General features: G+C 46.5%; 1 protein-coding gene across 1 annotated transcript; it reads left to right on the top strand.

The window, feature by feature from the left end:
• Positions 1-2,808: 2,808 nt before the first annotated feature.
• On the top strand, positions 2,809-10,014 carry MRM1 (mitochondrial rRNA methyltransferase 1). The gene is made up of 5 exons (XM_089483938.1): positions 2,809-3,728; positions 4,563-4,656; positions 7,488-7,608; positions 8,064-8,183; positions 8,305-10,014. The coding sequence occupies exons 1-5, from the start codon at positions 2,914-2,916 to the stop codon at positions 8,349-8,351; spliced, it is 1,197 nt and encodes a 398-aa protein (XP_089340064.1). The 5' UTR covers positions 2,809-2,913; the 3' UTR covers positions 8,352-10,014.
• The last annotated feature ends 9,820 nt before the right edge of the window (positions 10,015-19,834 follow it).

Below are 19,834 nucleotides of genomic sequence, written 5' to 3'. Positions count from 1 at the left end.
GCATAGTACAACGGAAAGTGTGCACGTTTCTACGCCGGCGGGACGCGGTTCGGAGGGCGCGGGGTTGTCTCCGAAAACCAGGGATATTGTTATCCCTGTTTGTTAGTTGCTTTTATTTAGACCCTGGTTGCTGTCCTGAGCTCAAAATGTCTTAGAGCAGCTTCTGAAAGGTTGCAAGTCCTTTACAAGAGGCCTGAAACTAGATTGCTATGGGATGATCTTGGGACAATCGCTGTCGCTTGGCGGGGTTTTAAAAGATGCAAAAAGGGGAGAGAACTGGGTTGCACCTGTGATTTCTCTCTATCTTCCATAACCCTGAATTCCCTTCCAAAGAACGTCTCCAGATTAAGGCGAATTTTAAGAACATGGGTGGTTAATGTCAAAGTTTGGTAGGGGAACGCATTGGCCTCTGGATGGACCCCATAGACCCAAAAGGGGCCATTCCCCTTTAGTTTTTTGGACTGAGAATGGCCTCTTGATCCCATAAGGAGCCTGATGTTTTATGCAGACGGAAGGCATTTTTTAAACCAAAACAACCCACAGTGAAATCAATGGGGTGTTTGGGGTTAAATCGGACATTTTGGGCTGCCAAAAAGATGTCCAGAAGGGATATTTTATTCGTCTCTGTTTTGGAACATAGGGATGTGGGGGCAGAAAGGTGGTTTTAGATTGAAACCTTGGAAAGAGGATGGATGCAGGCCACAGGTATATACTAAATCCATTTAAAAGCAACTTGCCCAATCTGCCCCATAAAAGCCCTATAAAGTCACCATCTTTTCAGCCAACCTTGAGGACTTGGAGAGAAACGGTGGGATGTAGAAGTTATATAGTAAGATGTAGGTCGCAGTCAACCTTTTATAGGTACAAACCGGGACCATTGCGTCCAAGCAACATTAGAGCGGGGTATAAATAACTAAGATTATTATTAAGATGGCGAAAATTGTCAATGGGGAAGGCCAATGGGAAAGGCGCAATGGTCCTCCTGCGGAGACAACGGAGCGCAAAACGGCTTTTGCACTTTGATTTCTCAGTTTGCGGCGACTGAAAAGAGCGGAAGGGAAAGCGGGAGGAGGAGATCGGAACCGGGACGTTTTAAAGGCAGTGGAAAAAGTGGGAAGGCGGCTGGTTCCTTTGCACCGTTTCCTTGCAAATCGGGACATTTGGAAGTAAGATCATAGAATCATAGAGTTGGAAGAGACCCCAAAAAGGGCCCTGATCCAGTCCAACCCCATTCTGCCATGCAGGAACTCTCAATCAAAGCATCCCCATTGAGAGATGGCCATCCAGCCTCTGCTTAAAGACCTCCAAAAAGGAGACTCAGAGGGAGTGTGTTCCACTGTTGAACAGCCCTTACTCTCTGGAGGTTCCTCCTAATGTTGAGCTGGAATCTCTTTTCATGCCATTTGCATCCATTGCTCCATTGGGTCTTGTTCTCTGGAGCAGCAGAAAACAAGCTTGCTCCCTCCTAAATATGACATCCCTTCAAGTATTTAAACAGGGCTGTCATATCACTTCTTAACCTTCTCTTCTCTGGGCTAAACATCCTCACCTCCCTAAGTCATTCCTCATAGGGCATGGTTTCCAAATCATGCATCACTTTAGTCATCCTCTTTTGTGTACACTCCAGTTTCTCAACATCCTTTTTGAATTGTGGTGCCCAGAACTGGACACAATATTATCCCAGCTGGGGCCTGAACAAAGCAGAATATAGTGGCACTATTACTTCTCTTGACCTAGACACTATACTTCTATTGATGCAGCCTAAAATCGCATTGGCCTTGTTAGCTGCTGCATCACATTGTTGACTCATGTTCAACTTATGGTCTACTTGGACTCCCAGATCACTTTCACACGTAGTTCCCTGGAAGAAAATGCCAAAAAGTGGATTGACGGAGCCACTTTACGATGACAGCCGAAGGGCAGACCTGTATGTCATGCAAATAGCAAAGGCAAAGGATGAATGCAGAAGGGAGAAGATAGAAGAGGCAGGGAATGGCACATTTGGGCATCTTCCAAATCCATGACTCTATGAAAGTTCAATGCACCTTTGCAAAAAGAAAGAAAAAAGGTCAATGGAGCCATTGGAGTTATCCTTGCCTTCCTCCTCCTCCCTCTTCTTCCTGTCTAACAAAATGGCCCAACAAAACACAACACAACTCAACACAACACTAGCACTTCTCCTCCAATTCAGAAATAGTTTTGCAGGAATGAAGCATGCAGTTCAACACCCCGCCCAGCAGGTGGCGCTGCAGAACAAAGGCACAGCCTCTCTGTCTCTTTCTCCTCTATGGTAGAGGGCACTTCCGGTTTGACTCTAAGAATGCAGCCCACGTGGATGGGAAGGTAGGTTTGCTCTATAATGGAAGGCAATGGGGAGATAGGTGCCATTCTTGAACCCAGGGAACAAGGAGAGGGATTGTGAATGAATATAATGCATCCAGAGGGAAATGCTACTGCTATTGCTATTGTTATTGCCATCACTAATAATAATAATAATAATAATAATAATAACTATTAATAATGGTAATAATAATAATGGTAATACAGGTTGAGTCTCCCTAATCCTTGGCTTGGACAAAGCTCTTTTTAAGGTGAAAGCAAGTTATATATATATATATATATATACACATATATATACACACACACATATTAAATTTAAAATGTTTTAACTTGTTTATTTTAAATGTACTTATTTTAAACAATTAATAGAAAGCAAGGCAACTTTGTTATTATTTTGTTTATTTTCTTTGTTATTATTTAGTTCGAAAATTTATGTCTTGCTTTTCTCTTTCCCCCCAAAATAGGGACTTCACTGGAAGTCAGAAATGACCCGACGTCGCGCAACATCAAACCGCAACGAAGCTATACGTCGCAACTCACAGCCGTTCCTAAGGTGGAAATAAAGGGAGGCGGATGTTGAAAATGGAACCGCTCCTCCAGGCCTTGAAACGCAGCGCCGGGGAAGCGGCGAAGTTGTCGTTCCTTGTGGATTGCGACAACGCTTTCAAGACGGCCAGGTGTTTTGCGACTCTGGGGAAGCCCCTGTCGACGAAGAATGTGGAGACGGCGAGAAGAACGAGGCGACCGCGGGCTGATAGTCGCGTAAAGGCAACGGTTGATGAAGAAGGGGACCCTTTAAAGTCATTCCATAAATGCCCAGAAGAGGAGACCCTTCCCAGTCAATTCTGGCGCAAATTCCGCGCCCAAACTGCGCCACCCAATCTGGAGGAATTCCGGCGTTTGCGAGACGATGATTTCCCCCGTAAGAAAAGGAGCGTCCCTAAAACTCCTTTTCCCATCCAAAGGACCAAAGGGTCGGAGATCTTGTTTGGGATCGCACCATGTTCCTTAGCCCTGGCGCGGTCCAAGAGGACCTTTTTCCAGCTCTTCCTCAAGTCCACCCCAAGTGGCACGTCGCCCGCATCCGACGCTTTCTATCGGCAAGCCGAGGAACGCGGGATCCCCGTGAAAGTGGTTCAGAGGAAGGTGCTGGACTACCTTTGCCACGGTGGGGTCCATCAAGGGGTTTGTTTGGAAGCGACGCGCCTTCGACCCGTGGGCTGGCAAGAAGGGATGTCTCAGGAAGGCGAGAGAGTCCCCGTCGAGGAGACTGCACAGGTCCTTTGGCTCGCGTTGGAGGGGATCCAAGACCCCATGAACCTGGGGGCGGTCCTGCGCTCGGCTCACTTCCTGGGCGTCGATGGCATTGTCATGAGTCGAAAGAACAGGTCAGAACACAATATGTTCTCTGTAGGTCTTCCAGCAAGTTGGCCAGAGAGTTGTGCTGGAGAACCTAGAGGTCCCTATGGAAAACACTGCTCTAGGCATTGGTAGCTCCTCCAGCATGATTCCATGATCAGCGTCTGGCAGATGTTCACCATAGAGTTGTGCTGGAGGACCTAGAACCTCCTAGAGAAAACACTTCTCTAGGCATGTGTAGGTCCTCCAACATGATCCTGTGATCAATCTCTGCCAGATGTTGACCATAGGGTTGTGTTGGAGGACCTAGAACCTCCTAGAGAAAACACTGCTCTAGGCATTTGTAGCTCCTCCAGTATGATTCCATGATCAGCGTCTGGCAGATGTTGGCCATAGAGTTGTGTTGGAGGACCTAGAACTTCCTAGAGAAAACACTTCTCTAGGCCTGTGTAGGTCCTCCAACATGATCCTATGATCGATCTCTGCCAGATGTTGGCCATAGAGTTGCGTTGGAGGACCTAGAACTTCCTAGAGAAAACCTTCAGGCATTTGTAGGTCCTTCAACATGATCCTGTGATCAATCTCTGCCAGATGTTGGCCATAGAATTGTATTGGAGGACCTAGAACTTCCTAGAGAAAACCTTTATGCATTTGTAGGTCCTCCAGCCTGATTCTGTGATCAACCTCTGGCAGATGTTGACCGTAGAGTTGCACTGGAGGACCTGGAGATTCCTATTGACATCTAAGTGTCCCATTTTGGGACTCATTTTGAAGGGACCCTGCTTCAAAATGGACCACTACACCAGCCTTCTTGGAAATTTTGTTTTGTCTTTAAACCTTTGTAATTCCGTTTTTGTTCGCAGCTGCCCCCTGACTCCGGTGGTCAGCAAAGCCAGCTCTGGAGCCATGGAAGTCTTAGATGTGTTCAGCACCGACGATCTGCAAGGGTTTCTTAAGGTACAGTAATGCCTTTGCTGGTGATAATACCCATCATCCTGAGATGCCGATTGTGTACGATGTGCACCTTTGTTGTGATCCACCATGACTCCCTTAGGTTGAGGTCAAGTCGACTTCAACCTAAGGGTACTCCATCCATGGAGTTATCTTGGCAAGATTTATCCAGAGGGGGTTTGCCATGGCCTTCCCCTGAGGCTGAGAGAGTGTGACTTGTCCAAAGTCACCCAGTGGGTTTAATGGGTGAACTGGGAACCAAACTTTGGCCTTAGGGTTATCATAAGCTGGAAACGACTTGAAGGCACACAACAGAACTGCCTCCAGAGCGTAGACAGTTCTGATCTGGAGGGATCAGGGATCTCTTGAGTGGATTGCCTTTTATCTTCTCCTTGGCTGCTGAAGGCTGCTCTGCATTTTTTGGTCACAGGATGGCAGCATTGCAGAGTACATTGAAAATAGCTGGCATTTCTTTTCTCCTTGGAGGTTTAAGCAAGAAGTAAAGGCCCCAATGCTTTAAAGGCACCAGATCCCATCTGATCTTGGAAGCTAAGCAGATTTAGCCCTGGTTAGTACTTGGAAGGGAGACCCCCCTCCAAGGAATCCCAAGTGCTGTTCGCTCTATTTCGGAGGAAAGAGCTGGCAAAACCGACCTCTGAGTATTCCTTGCCTAGGAGAAATCCCTACTTCACGATACAGATGCAAACACAAAGTACATGAAAGCACAATTTGAAATGGACCAAATGTATCGGATGAGCGTTTGCTCATCGAATTTTAAGGCTTTATCAGTTGCATCTGCACTGTAAAAATAATGCAGTTTGACACCATGGCTCCATCCTATTGAATCCTGGGATTTGCAGAAGAAGGCTAAAGACCTTTGTTACTGTTGCTGCTTGCCTTCAAGTCATTTCTGACTTACGGCGATGCGAAGGTAGCCCTATAATGGGGTTTTCATGGCAAGGTTTGTTCAGAGGGGATTTGCCCTTGCCTTCCCTTGAGGCTGAGAGAGTGTGACTTGCCTAAAGTCACCTACTAGGTTTGCATGGTTGAGCCAGGATTGAAACTGTGGTTTCTAGAGTCGTCATCCAATGCTCAAATCACTACATCAACCTCAACCTGGTTCCTGTAATACTACAAACCCTAGGATACCATAAGATGGAGCAACAGCACTGAAAGTGGAGTCAAACTGCATTATTTCTACAGTGTAAATGCACCCCAGTATGGACTTTTAACAACGTCCCACTAAAGAACGAACAAGTCCCCAGGATATCTTTGGCGAGTGTGTTTTGCTGTCCAAATGCAATGACCCATCTGCCCTGCAATCTGTGGATTATGGGGGACTCTGTGCCAGCTTTCCATTTGAGGACAGACATCATAAAGAGCCCATAAAAAAAGAGCTCCTCGACTTAATTGAAACATCCGTGCCCGTCGCTTCCGCTCCGATATAAAGTGCAATTTATGAACGTTTGGGCCGCCGAGGCGTTCCCTTTAATTGGGTCCACATTGGCCGGCTTAACCTCTGCGGCTTGGCGGGCAATAAATTCCAGTGGCGTTCCAGCCTGAAAAAGTGCCGATTTTTCAGAAAAATGAGAGAGGGCGAGTGCCAAGGTTTCCATCCTCTCCTTTTTCGCTTTCCATTTTGCAGAAATGGATTACGGTCATTAACTGGGTGGTCGAGGGATGAACTGGGAGCATAAATACAGAGCATCGGGCGTAAGAGTTGCTTTCGTGGGTCCATTCAAGGAGGTGGATGGAGTCCGATGTCTGGGCGGCTATGGTGGCATCCACGCTAAATTGGCTTTCTTTTGGATGAGAGGTCTGACCAGAGCCAGGAGCGGGCAGCATGCCCTTTTTTATGATTCCATAGAGCTTTCCTCTTTCCTAAGTGTAGAGAATTGTGTCCCAGGAAGTGTCGTTCTTTAAAACAAGGTGCCCAGCCTATTGGAAAAAAAACCTTCCTGCAAGAATTCTCTGGATGATCAGGAACTCCAGAACAATTTACCAGAGAGATAAAAGCCAAATGTGGTGCCAACCGGCTGCAACGTTTTACCTCTCCCAGAACCAATGATATTTACAAAAAATATTTCCAAATATATTTCCCCATTTCCTTCCTTCCTCCCTTCCCTTCCCTTCCTCCTTCTTTCCTGCCTTCGACTCCCTCCCTCCTTCCTTCCTTCCTTCCTTCCTTCCTTCCTTCCTTCCTCTCTTTCCCTCCCTCCCTCGCTCTGTTCCTCCCTCCCTCCCTCCCTCCCTTCCTTCCTTCTTTCCTTCCTTCCTCCCTCTCTTTCCCTCCCTCCCTCCCTCCCTCCTACCCTCTTTCCCTTCCTCGCTCTCTTCCTCCCTCCCTCCGTCTCTTCTTCCTTCCTTCCTTCCTTCCTTTCCCTCCCTCCCTCCCTCGCTCTCTTCCTCCCTCCCTCCCTTCTTTCCTCCCTCCCTCCCTCTCTTCTTCCTTCCTTCCCTCCTTCCCCTCCCTCCCTCCCTCCCTCCCTCTCTTTCCCTCTCTTCCTCCCCCCTCCCTTCCTTCTTTCCTTCCTTCCTCCCTCTCTTTCCCTCCCTCCCTCCCTCCTACCCTCTTTCCCTTCCTCGCTCTCTTCCTCCCTCCCTCCCTTCCTTCTTTCCTTCCTTCCTCTTTCCCTCCCTTGCTCTCTTCCTCCCTCCCTCCCTTCTTTCCTCCCTCCCTCCCTCCTTCTCTTCTTCCTTCCTTCCCTCCCTCCCTGCCTTCTGCCCTTTCTTTCTTTCTTTCTTCCTCTTTTCCCCCTCCCTCTCTCCCTTTCTCTCTCCCCCTCTCTCTCTTCCTTCCTCCCTTCCTAACCTCTCTCTTTTTCTCCCAATAAAAGACGAAATCCGAAGAAGGCTGGGAAGTGTTGGGCACGGTTGCCCACGCCAAGGACCCAGAGGGCATCCCTGTTGAGAGCTGCTTAGATTTCCGCTGGACGAAGCCGACCATCTTGGTGTTGGGTACGTAAACTGTCTGGCAAGGCACAATGCGTAGTTAGGTGTTCATAGCCAAATCTGTGATGCAAGACCTCTGCTTTGATTTTGCAATTTTAGGGCTAGATCTGGTTAGTATAAACTGGAGGAGGCCCACTGAATGAGGAAGACTCAGTCAATCAATACTTGGGTGAATCTGCTGGATTTAGTGCATTAGAGTAAATTGGACTAAAATTGGGTTTAGACTTGTAGTTCTCTAATGGTGAGTCAAGACCCCCGAGGAGACAGGAGAGTTGCTCATGCGACTTAGGTCCAAAACGCACTGCAGAAATAATCCAGTTTGAGACCACTTTAACTGCCCTGGCTCAGTGCTAGGGAATCTGGGAATTGTAGTTGATTGTGGCACTAGAGCTGTCTCCGACAGAATAGTTTAGGATTTAGGATTAAATTCAGGATTAAAAAGAGGATTTTTGCCTCTGCAGGAAATGAGGGCCGTGGGCTTTCTCCGGAAACAAGCAGCTTGTGTCAAAGGATGCTCACTATCTCTCCAGGGAGAGAGCTGGAACCTGGGATCGAATCCTTAAATGTCTCTGTTGCAGCGGGTAAGAAGTGCCACCTTTGCCACCAGCCATGCCTTTAGCGCATTTTGCATTTGAGAAAGAAAGAAAAAATGCTTGAGAACATTAAACTGATCATCTTTCTTTTCTTTTCTTCTCTTTGCAGGGATTATTTTGCATTCGATATGCGCCCAGAAATCGAAAGCACCATGAAGCTCTCCCATTTCTAAGGGATGCAGACGAAATATCTGTATGAATTGAAGGCAGTTTTCCTAGACATGAGAAAAAATGTATTGGGCAGAATCCTCTTATCACAGTATACATTACATAACTTTACATATCCTTCTGTAAATATCAGAGGTATCAAGATACTCTGCTAGTGAAGTGCAAAGACATTCCCTCTGCAAGTTGCTCTCTAGCCTCTTGTTAATATAGGCTGCATCTGCACTGTAGAAATAATCCGATTTGACACGACTTTCATTGCCATGGATCCATCCTGCGAATTCCTGGGATTTGTAGTTTGTTGTGGCACTGGACACTCTCCGGTCAAGAAGGCTATATATCTCACAAACTACACATTCGAGAACTCCTTTGCACTGAGCCAGGGCAAGGAAAGCGGTGCCAAACCGGATTATTTCTGCAGTGTGGATGCAGCCTTATGAGTTAGGAAAGAATATTAACACCGTGGTGTGAGATTTATCCCTGTTTTATTTCTGGAAGGGAAAGAAGAAGCATTGGACTCTAGATGGCAGTGGCAATCCATGCTTTGGTTTTGCTCCGTTTGGGGAGGAAAAAAGCCAAATAAAATAGGTTATCGCAAGACGTTACAACATCGCTCCTCGGTGGAGATGAGAATAAGACACATTTCTATATCGTCGGTGTCTAGATCTGGCTCTCGGTGTATTCCCCTTGTGCCCCGTAACACGACAGCCCTAAAAATGGAATACCTTTCCGAAGGCGAAGGTTTCCATCTTGTCTTGATCACTCGCCGTGATTGCTTTTCCATTTTTACGGGGTCCAGTTGTTCCCTCGACCGAAACGGAAGGCATGGGTCGAGATGATATTCTCTTTCATTCGGTTGAGCGGAGGAATGGGTTTTCCGGTGACCCCAGTGCCATGGTCCCATTTGGAGGACGGAATGATTTGATTCCTAGACTGGCTTTTCTCCAGCCTGCATAGCGATGTTTCTGAAATCCTATTAGTCGTTTCCTTTTTGGCACTCTTTGCATAGATTCAGATTCAAGAAGCTTGTCATACGGTACAAAACCTTGAAAGGGCTCTGGAAGTGCCAACCAGATTAGGATGTGACTGCGGTGGGTTTATGGCAATCCTAAAGCGGGGTTTTCTTGGCAACATTTCTGCAGAGGAGGCTTGCCCTGGCCATCCTCTGAGGCTGAGAGAGTGTGACTTGACGTCTTAACAAAGTATAAGGTGTCCTTGGAAGCCACCTTGGCCTGATGAAGAAACCAGTGGAGCTTCAAAAGCTTGCATCGTGTATTTTGTTCACTTTGGTTGATCGAATAAAGGTACGATAGTTCCCTTGGTATCTGCATTGGTTTGGTTCCAGGACCCCCGAAATCTTCAGATGTTCAAGTCCCACTAAATCCAATGGGTAGTAAAACAGTGTCTTATATATAAGATAGCAAAAAACAATGTATGTGTGTGTGTATATATATATATATATATGTGGAATGTTTTCAAGCTGCGGATGCTTGAATCTATGGGTAAAGAATCCATGGATATGGAGGGCTGACAATCATTGTTTTGTGGATTTGGGATGTTATTGTACATCATCATCACAGTGGGCCCTCTGTATCCATAGATTCAAGCCTTCGCTTTTGATTGTATATGTTCAAAGGTATCACCCTTTGGTGAAATGGGCATTATAAATAAACATTATTATTATTATTATTATTATTATTATTATTATTATTATTAATCACCCTCTTCTTTCCTCTCCTCTCTTGCTCCTCCTCGGACTCTTCCGGCTAAATACCTTTTGGGCGACGTTTGGGATCCTCTCGCCGCACCGGAACGATAATCGGCGTCTGTAAATGTAATCAACCTTGAGGTCTTGTTACTTTCACAGGTGCAATTAACATTACCATCTGCTAATCCGTGATTAATGATGTTTACAAATACGCGACAACTTGTTGTTTTATTATTATTATTTAAAAAAAAACCACGTCAATGCTTATTTTCCTGTCTCCTCTCGGTTCGCTTTGGTAAATAACCGCGTGTCCCATTAAAGAGCGGAAAGGCGTCAGAACAGTTTCCCCCGACGGAGGGTGCCCCGTGCCCTGCTGTTAATGCGCCGAACACATTTTCTGTTTTCGTCATTCACGAGCGCTGTTTAAACTTTGGACCAGCTGCAGCGATGACAGATTCGGAGCCGGGGGCGGGGGGGATTCAGCATTGCAAAATGGGAACCTAATTGCCAAGGCAGGTGCCAACAGTGCCAACTGTGAATTAGTCAGGGAGACCCAAGAATGGAAACTTCCTTGGGAATGGCATATGGCATGCCTTGAAAGCGAATTCCCTCTGCAACCCATCTCAACCCTTGAGTGACGTGATAATGAAGTGGCACGTTTTGTTTTTGTTTTCAGTATTGTCTTAGATCCAGATGTTCCGTTTCCTAATTGTAGGAAAGGAATCCCTGGTCTTCTTAAGTCATTGTTGTTGTTGTTGTCATCGTCATTGTTGCGTGCCTTCAAGTTGTTTCTGACTTACGGCAAACCAAAGGGAAACTTTACAGGTGGATAGGCTCAGTCAAGGAAGCCACAACTGTCCTGGGTTTGCAAGACATGTGGATAATGGGTTGACTTGGAGGTCTTTAATTTGTTGTTGTTGTTGTTGTGTGTCTTCAAGTTGTTTCTGACTTATCATAGGGTTATCTTGGCAAGATTTATTCAGAAGTGGTTCACCGTTGCTTTCCCCTGAGGCTGAGAGAGTGTGACATGACCAAGATTATGGCCAACGAATCGGACCCTATCATGCCGGCTTTGACTTATGGCAACCCTAGCATGGCATAGTGGTTTGAGTGTTGGACTGCGACGCTGGGGACCAGGGTTTGATTCCCGACTCGGCCATGAAACCCATTGGGTGACCTTGCGCAAGTCACACTCTCTCAGCCTCAAAGGAAGGCCTGTGCAAACCTCCTTTGAACATATCTTTCCAAGAATGGCCCAGGATAGGTTCGCCATCAGTTGAAAACGACTTGCAGGCGCACGACAACAACACAGTATTGGAGATGGATTAATAATGGATTATTGGTTTGATAGTGGTTTGAGCATTAGATGATGATTCTGGAGATGAGTTTGAATTCCCTCTCGGCCATGAAACCCCATTGGGTGATCCTGGGTAAGTCACACACTCTCAGCCTCAGAGGGAGGCCATGGCAAATGAAATGTGCCAAGAAAACCCTGTGATAGGTTTGACTTAACGTCGCCATAGGTCCGAAATGACTTGAAGACACACAGCATGGAATCATAGAGCTGGAAGAACGACTTATGGCAACCCTATCATAGGGTTTCCTTGGCAAGATTTGTTTGGAGGTGATTTGCCATTGCTTTTCCCTGAGGCTGGGAGAGTGTGCCATGCCCATTCCAACACCTTGCCATGCACGAATACACACTCTCTCTATACACACACACGCACACACACACACACAGAGAGTATATATATATATATATCCCCTTTCAATTTGGATTGTGCTAGGAATTCTGTACTTGCTCTTTTCCCCTAATGCTTGACATCTAACCGCAGAGTTAAATGGGATGCGCAAGGCTATGCGTTACCCACCAGAATAAATTAGGCGCTTGTTTTCGCCGATACGTTCACAGTTTTCACCTAGTTTCATTAATACCTCCCTCGAATAAGACTGTTATTGCCGCTGGATCAACCCCCCCCTTCAATTTTCTCACCATTAACACCGGTGGCTAATACACATTTTAATACAAACGCTCCTCCTAAATGGCTGCTCGGCTCTCCGGTTTAATGTTTCTTTTAAACGGAGGGTTCTGAAATGAGGAACGAAGGCGGACGTGGGACTTTGACAAATATCCTCGCTGATCACGAAAGCCAAGTTGCACGTTTTGGAGCGGAATTAACTTAATAGGAGTTCGTTTTCGTTTTCCCTGGTAGTATTTCACTTTATTTCACCTTCCAAAGAGATTTTATTTGTTCCTTTTTTTCCAATGTGCATTGCAGCCTGAATGCCCAAAATGCACCGGATCACGTCCGATTGTGGAAACTAAGCAGGGTCGACCCGGGTTAGTTCTTGGAGGGGAGGCAAAACCGTATCTGAGGCTGCATCTGCATTAAAGGATTAATGCAGCTTGGCTTTGCTCTAACTGTCCTGCGATCCTGGCATTTGTAGTTCTGCTGCGGCACCAGAACTCTCTGAAAGAGGAGCCTGAAGGACTACAAATCCCAGAATTCCACAGCGCTGGCCACATAAAGTGGGGTCAAACTGGATCGTTTCTGCAGTGTAGATGCAATCCGTGTCGTTTCTGCATCTGGTACCCAAGTTTCCGTTAAAGAAGGGATGCTCAGGGTCACAACTGTTTGGTTAACTGAGTTTAACTGATAGATGTGGAAACTGTATTTCCATATCTATCTATCTATCTATCTATCTATCTATCTATCTATCTATCTCTCTATCATCTATCTAGACTTTTCTGGCCTCTTGTATTAGCAAGGTATAGCCATCCCAATCTAAAGGTTACAACCGATCCCTTATAGATGTATTAAATGTAATGCTGAAGCTTGGAGGGTTGCCCAGGTTGTGCCTATTTTCAATTTCGTTTTTCGATCCGAACTAGCGGAGAGTTTATTTATAATTAAAATACTTGAAAATATATAAGCTATATATATATGTGTGTGTCTTTTTCTCTCTGAAAAGGAGCATTTTCTTGGTAGGCATTTCAGCTCCTGGACCCTCAGAAAGATTATTATGTAAATCATTGCCCCCTCCTCTCCGTTCCTATCCAAAAACCATTATAATATTCAATTTCGGGAAGCGCTCTTGACCAGCTGCTGCTTCTTCTCTTAGCAATGAGCTTCTGTGATTGTTTACCAGGCCAAAAAAAGGAAAGGAAGGAGGAAAAAAAATAATATGACAGGCATTTAGGATAAATCACATTGGAATGTAGGAGCCATCTATGTTTCATTTCCGAATCCGCCTGATAGATATCGGTAATGCGGAAAGCCCAGGGACTTAAGCCCACGGTAATGTAGGAAAGTCGGATACACGGATGGTCATCGCTGTCCGGAGGCAGCCATTTTGAAGCAGAGAAAGGCATCGAGTCAATACAAATAAATAGTCAACAAATCAGAAGCCCCATGTCCCGATTTGGTAGGGAAAATCCCAATGAATCCCTTGCCATCCCACTTTCTCAGCTGTGGTTAAAACGTCTCGGTTCCTTCCTCCTCTTCCCTCCTTTGTTCTCAGCGCGCTTCCATTGCTGCAAACTGAGTTTAAAATGCAAAATTAGGTTGCAGTAGGCAAGAGAGAGAAAGCATGGCGTAGCGGTTTGAGCGTCGGACTCCGGAGACCGGGGTTCGATTCCCAGCTTGGCCACGAAACCTATTGGATAACGTTGGGCATGTCGCACTCTCTCAGCCTCAGAGGAAGGCAATGGCAACCCTCCTCTGAACACATCTTGCCAAGAAGATGCTTAAGGTTGCCATAAGTTGGAAATGACTTGAAGGTGCAACGACAAAGGGATACCGCACTAGTGACTCAATTGAAGAACTGAGTTTGCAAGACTCAGTGAAACGTCTCTGATCATATTGAGGACCAAACAGGGATAAATAAAACACTTAGGGATCTCCAAAATCAGATTAGTAAGAACAGGAACATAAATCTGGGACTTAATTATCTTTTTCACTAGTCTGGATGGGCCTTTATTAATATAATTTTTAGGGGTGTGTGTATGTATGTGTTAAAAGTGGGGCATGGAGAATACGGATTATAGTCGATGGGATGGATTGAGGATACGCCGCACGTGCGAAAGGCCCACGGATTGGAAAGAGAGCGATTTGCCCATGCCGGGGATCAAAATACAGATATATAGACATTTGTTCTTTCGATACGGCAGCGTCCATTCGGTCAACAAGTTGCGGCGGGCGAGTTCGGTGCGCCCGCCGGCCAGGTTCTCAGTGCGAGGAAAATCCCCCCAAATGGACAATCGCCAACAGAGTCATCAATAGCGACGCAACGGCAGCTGCCTATTGATCCTAAGGCAGGGATGCTCCGAGCGAGAGCACGCTTTCTCTCCCTAGTGATTTGGGCTGACTATTGACAGGTTGAATTGGCTATTGGGGTCCTATTATGGGGACAGACGGCGGCTGGGGAGGGAATTGAGGCGGGGGGTTAGGGAAGATTGAAGAAGGCCCACCAAGATTGGCATGAAGGGTGCAAAGGCGAGCGCAAAGGGCGCAAAGCTATTAGAGTCATCTCCTTGCCACTCTTTTGCTCTTCAATGTGATCAGAGCAAAACAGAGAAACCATTTGTTGTTGCAGTTGTCCGTCTGTAGCCACAGATTATCCATAAATGCAACCATCCACAGCTTGAAAATATTTGACCATACACACACATACACACACACACACATATACCAAATCACTAGGTATAGAAAGCGTGCTCTCGCTCAGAGCATCTCTGCCTTAGGATCAAGAGGCAGCTGCCGTTGCGTTGAGATGTATATGTATATGTATACGTGTGTGTGTGTGTGTGTGTGTGTGTGTATAGGCCATTGCATTGAATGGGACTTGAGCATCTATGGAGGGGTCCTGGAACCAAACTTCAACAGACACCAAGGGCCCACTGTATTTCCCAAGTGCAATAACCTCGGTTCGGTCATTTGGGCTTGTAGTGAGCATTGGTCTTAATCCTGGATGGGACTCATGTTGGACTTCACAACTTGTTGGACTTCGCAAGACACAGAAACCTTAGCCTTATGGCACCTCTATGAACGTGAGGCCTCCAAGCACCCTGGATCATTAACAGTCCTGTTCAGCATTATAACATCCCAAACCCACAAAACTGTGATGCCTTTAACCGGACAACCAAAATGCACAACATACACGAGGCACCGTTTGCTATATGGCCAATACGGCTACCCCTGAATTTTGCAAACTCAGGGCAGCCATGGCTTCCTTGCTTGAATTGTAGGCTCCTTTGCTAGCAGATAAAATAACTGCCTTTCCGTCTCGGGAGCCACGGCAAAGTTGCAAGAAGAAGGATACACAGTTGTTAAACATGGGGTGCCTCTTTTCCTTTCGGGGATCCAAACGGAGAGGAATATCTCTCCCCTTTCAATTTGGCTGCTGGGGGGATTTGGTGAACGAACGATGGAAAACAGACGAGTGGAGGCCTCTTCTTTATTTTCCGCCTGCGTTTTGGAGGAACCCCGTCTTCCTCTTCACAGTCGAGTATTTAATTAGGGCTGATGGTCGTTAGCATGTTCAATAACTGCTCATTAGAAAGAGGAGGTGTCCGATGATCTGGCTTAGCCTCAAGCGCAGGGTTCGAGGAGGAGGAGGAGGAGGAGGAGGGGGGGGTTCATTAGGAAGGAAGCAATTTATTTTAGCAAGCCATGTGTACAGAAGCAAACCCTTTCCCTGTTTTTTTTTTCAAGGTTAAAGGGTTTTGTGGCTGTTTTAGAATGAGGTCCAGAGAGCTTGGCACGATGGGCCTTCAAGTCGCCGGTCGATTCGTGGCAACCCCACAAACTTTGCAGGGTTCTCTTAACCAAGGCATCCTCAGAGATGGCTTTGCCAGGTCCTTCCTCTGAAACAGAGCCTACAGCACTTGGGATTTGTTGGTGGTCTTCCATCCAAGTATTAACCAGGGTTGACCCACCTTAGCTTCCAGGTTCAGATGGGATCTGCTGCTTTATTTAGACCCTCTCTGAGGTAGACCTATCCAGGGATAGACCTGTTGTCCATGTAGCAAATACAAGAACATAACCCAAATCCACAAAACAGGGATACTCTGAAGATGCCAGAGCCGCAGATGCTGGCGAAACGTCAGGAACAAACTCTTCTAGAACATGGCCGCAGAGTCCGAAAACCCCACAAAAAACTATAAACGCCGGCCGTGAAAGCCTCCGACTCCACAAAACAGGGGTACCTTTATTGGCCAACCAAAGTGCGCAAAATACACATTGCAAGCTTTTGAAGCTGGCATTTATTGCTTCTGGGGTGAAATATGTAAAGTCAAAAGCAAAGCTGGGTGCTCCAAGTACCTGCACACCTTAGCGGTTGTGCGATTTGATAAAATATCCTTCGATTGCGTCCTTTGGGAATCCTATGCGCCGTCCCACGTTATCTTGCAAAGCGACACCCAAACCTTTGCGTTTCAAATCTTTCCGAAAGAGAGTTCGGCTGGAGATGTTGAGGATTTGAGGCCACATTTTGCAAACGAAACATCGCACAAGGGATGCTTTACAGCAAACGGCAACCTTTGCTGCCTTCGTGGTTTTTGTGCCGTCCAAAACCGACTCCATCTTGCGAGATAAGCCGTCCTTTATGCAAATGTTTGTTTAGTACAATTTGCTTGAGGAGGAATAGAAAGAAGGGATAGAAAAGCAAAGGGAGGAGAGAACCAGGTTGGACTCCAAAGGCATTAAATGATAAAACGGCATTATTTTCCATGTGCAAAGGCACTTTTTTACATACGTTTGGGAGTTGGGGAGGGATAGGAGGCAAAAATTTATGCATGCCAAGATAATTACACGCCGACGCTAAGCTCATGTCGGGCGCCATTCAAAAGTCAACACATACAAGGTTTTCTTTTGTGCTCTGCTGAGGATCTGGAGCAAAAACGCATGCATATATATATGTGGCATAGATAGAGGCGCGCATGTGCCACAGACGCACAAAACAGCCCTTGCCTAGGGTCAAAAACAGAAAGATAACAAGTTCTTAATGCAAACCTTATTTGCACAACAATTCCCTTTTTTCTGTTCTCTCGCCGGAGAAGCTATCAAGCCGATCACAACAGTATCTCACCTCTTTTAATACACAAATACATGCATTTGTGCGCCTGGCGTACAATTGGCTCCCTTCCGGCTGGCGTGACCCCTAGACACCGGCTTTGCATGACAAAAAAAGAGGCCCCTACCTTGAAGTGTTGTGTGTTTCCATTTTCATTTCGACCTTGTCGGATTCCTTACCCTTGTCTATCACTTCGCCGCCACCACAAGCCACAAACCTCTCCAAAATTCATGGAGGGAAATAACCCTGGAAAGGATCAAGAATTAAGGACTGTGAGCCAGCATGGCGTAGTTGTTTGAGTGTTGGACTATGACTCTGGAGACCAGGGTTCGAGTCCCTGCTCAGCCATATATATCATGATCCAGAGTTATCTATCTACAGATAATATACAGTCGGCCCTCGCTTTACGCGGGGGATCCGTTCCGGACCCCCCGCGTAAGGCGAATTCTGCCTATGCTCAAGCCCCATTGGAAACATGGCACGTGGAGCTCCATGGGCTTGCGCACCCATTCAATTGAATGGGACGTGCCACCCCTTCCGCCCCGCACGCTCCCCGCAGCTTGAATGTGTAAGCTCAAGTCCGCATAAAGCGCACCCGCGTATGACGCGGGCACACTGTACTTTCAGTACAAAAACACACACATATATAGAACTCAACATGGTGTAATGCAATGATTCCCAAACTCTGGTCCTTCAGGTGTTTTGGACTTCAGCTCCCAGAAGCATCCACTATCTTGGCCAACGGTCTATGATTCTGGAAGCTGAAGTCCAAAACATCTGGAAGGGAAGAGTTTGGGAACCAATAGTTTGAGCGTTGGACTAGGACTGGAGACCAGGGTTCGATTCCTGGTTCAGTCATAGAAATCCATTGACCTTGCGCAAGCTGCGCTCTCTCAGCCTCAAAGGACAGCAATGGCAAACCGTGCCAAGAAAACCCCAGGATAGGTTTGCCTTAGGGTCGCCGTAAGTCGGAAACGACTCGGAGGCACACAACAACAAGAACCATTTCTTGGGAGTCGGGCCACTTCTTTGATACTCTTGCAGCTTCATGGGAATACTGAGATTTATCGTCGGAGGTGGACGCCTTTCGACGGAGGGTCGGTTCGGTTGCGTTAATTACGAAACCCTAAAGCTCATCTGTATTTAACGTCCCATTTTTGTCAAATTTGTGGAGGAACGAGGAGGGAAGATGAAGAGGGACGGGGAGGGAGAGGCCTCCGAACGGAGAACCCGGCGCAATTAAAACTCCCGAAATGTAGAGGAGACTAATTGCAAAGGGATGACAAATATAGTTATCATTGCCGACTAATTAGCGAGCCGGCTTCAGTGTTTCTGGCCTTGATTAATCCTGACTATGTGTTAATAAGTTATGGGAAATGGGTTGTAACTTGTGAATATATACTATTTGCTCCGCTCTCCGCCTTGGGGTGCATGAGGATCTCCCCCGGTGCGTCCGCAGGTGCGCACAAACGCAACTCACATTCATGCCTGAGAAATGTGGGCCGACGCTTTTGCAGCCTGTTTGGGGCCCAATATTTTGCTTTTTAAAACTTGGTTGGCAGAGGGATCTGGGAAAAGCTATCACTTAAACTGTTAAGGCCACCCAAACATAGCACCGGTTTACCTCCTCCGGGTCAAAACTCTGAAAGTGTCATTTTCTTTACCCCTGGGCTCCAAATTTCTACCATTGCGGTGACTTAAAACTTCAGAAATAGAGCATAGGCATCCAACAAAAAGGAAATGTAAATACAACAAATAGAAGACCAATGTTCAATGTCTACCTTTCTGCAATGCTAGGCATTCAGGTTTGTTGTGGTTGTGTGTCTTCAAGCCATTCCTGACTTACGGCAACCCTAAGGCGAACCTATCATGGGGTTTTCTTGGCACGGTTTGTTCAGAGGAGGCTTGCCACGAGGCCGAGAGACTGTGACTTACCACCAAAGTCACCCAGAACTTGGTTCTCCTTACGTTTCAAACAACAGCTCTCATCCATTTCTCCCTTTCTTAGGATAAGAAATTGTGGGGGTCTTCATTTGAAGCACCTTGAGGACCAAAGCTTCTTCGCTCCTACCCAACAGCACTTGAGATCGCACTACAAAATGGTTGCATCTTCCTTCCCTCCATTGCATGCGCCCAGTTCTCTGAGTGATAAAAATGAGATCCGGTGCCCCGATTTTGGATCGTTCGGAGCTACCAGCCGGGAGAAAAACGACGCTCACTTTTTCGCGCCATCGTTCAAGGTGCCAAAAAGGGACGTCAACCCAACTTGTAACACTAGATCAACTCCGCTGACACCTCCGTCGCGTCTGGAGATTTACACCTTTATCTTTTTGCGTTGAAAGGTAAGACTAATAGTAAAATGTTAATGCCGTATTCTGGGGGTAATGCCGTACATAAACGAACGACACGACGGGGGAAATGTAGATAAATCACCGCTGCGTTCGGAAAGTAATTGGTTGGGGAGTGGAAAACAAACAGGTTTGGCAAACCGTTGGTTGGGGGGTTGTTGTTGTTGTTGTTTCCTTTTTTTGGAGGGGATGGAATAGTGTTTGACCCCTATGGTTTTTGGGTTGCAAGCGGTCGGAGGCTGGAAACTTCTGCCTTGTTAAGATCTTTGTGAGCAAGGTCCAGGAATCTAGTTGCAAGCAACCCATGTAACTGGAGGCAAAATCCATCAATTTCATTTGCCTTG

The sequence above is a fragment of the Sceloporus occidentalis genome, unplaced genomic scaffold (assembly GCF_023333645.1).
Source record: "Sceloporus occidentalis isolate IW3139 unplaced genomic scaffold, rSceOcc1.0.p SCAF_21, whole genome shotgun sequence".
Taxonomy (NCBI): domain Eukaryota; kingdom Metazoa; phylum Chordata; class Lepidosauria; order Squamata; family Phrynosomatidae; genus Sceloporus; species Sceloporus occidentalis.
The sequence above is the reverse complement of the archived record's forward strand: the minus strand, read 5'-3'. Positions and strand labels throughout refer to the sequence as shown.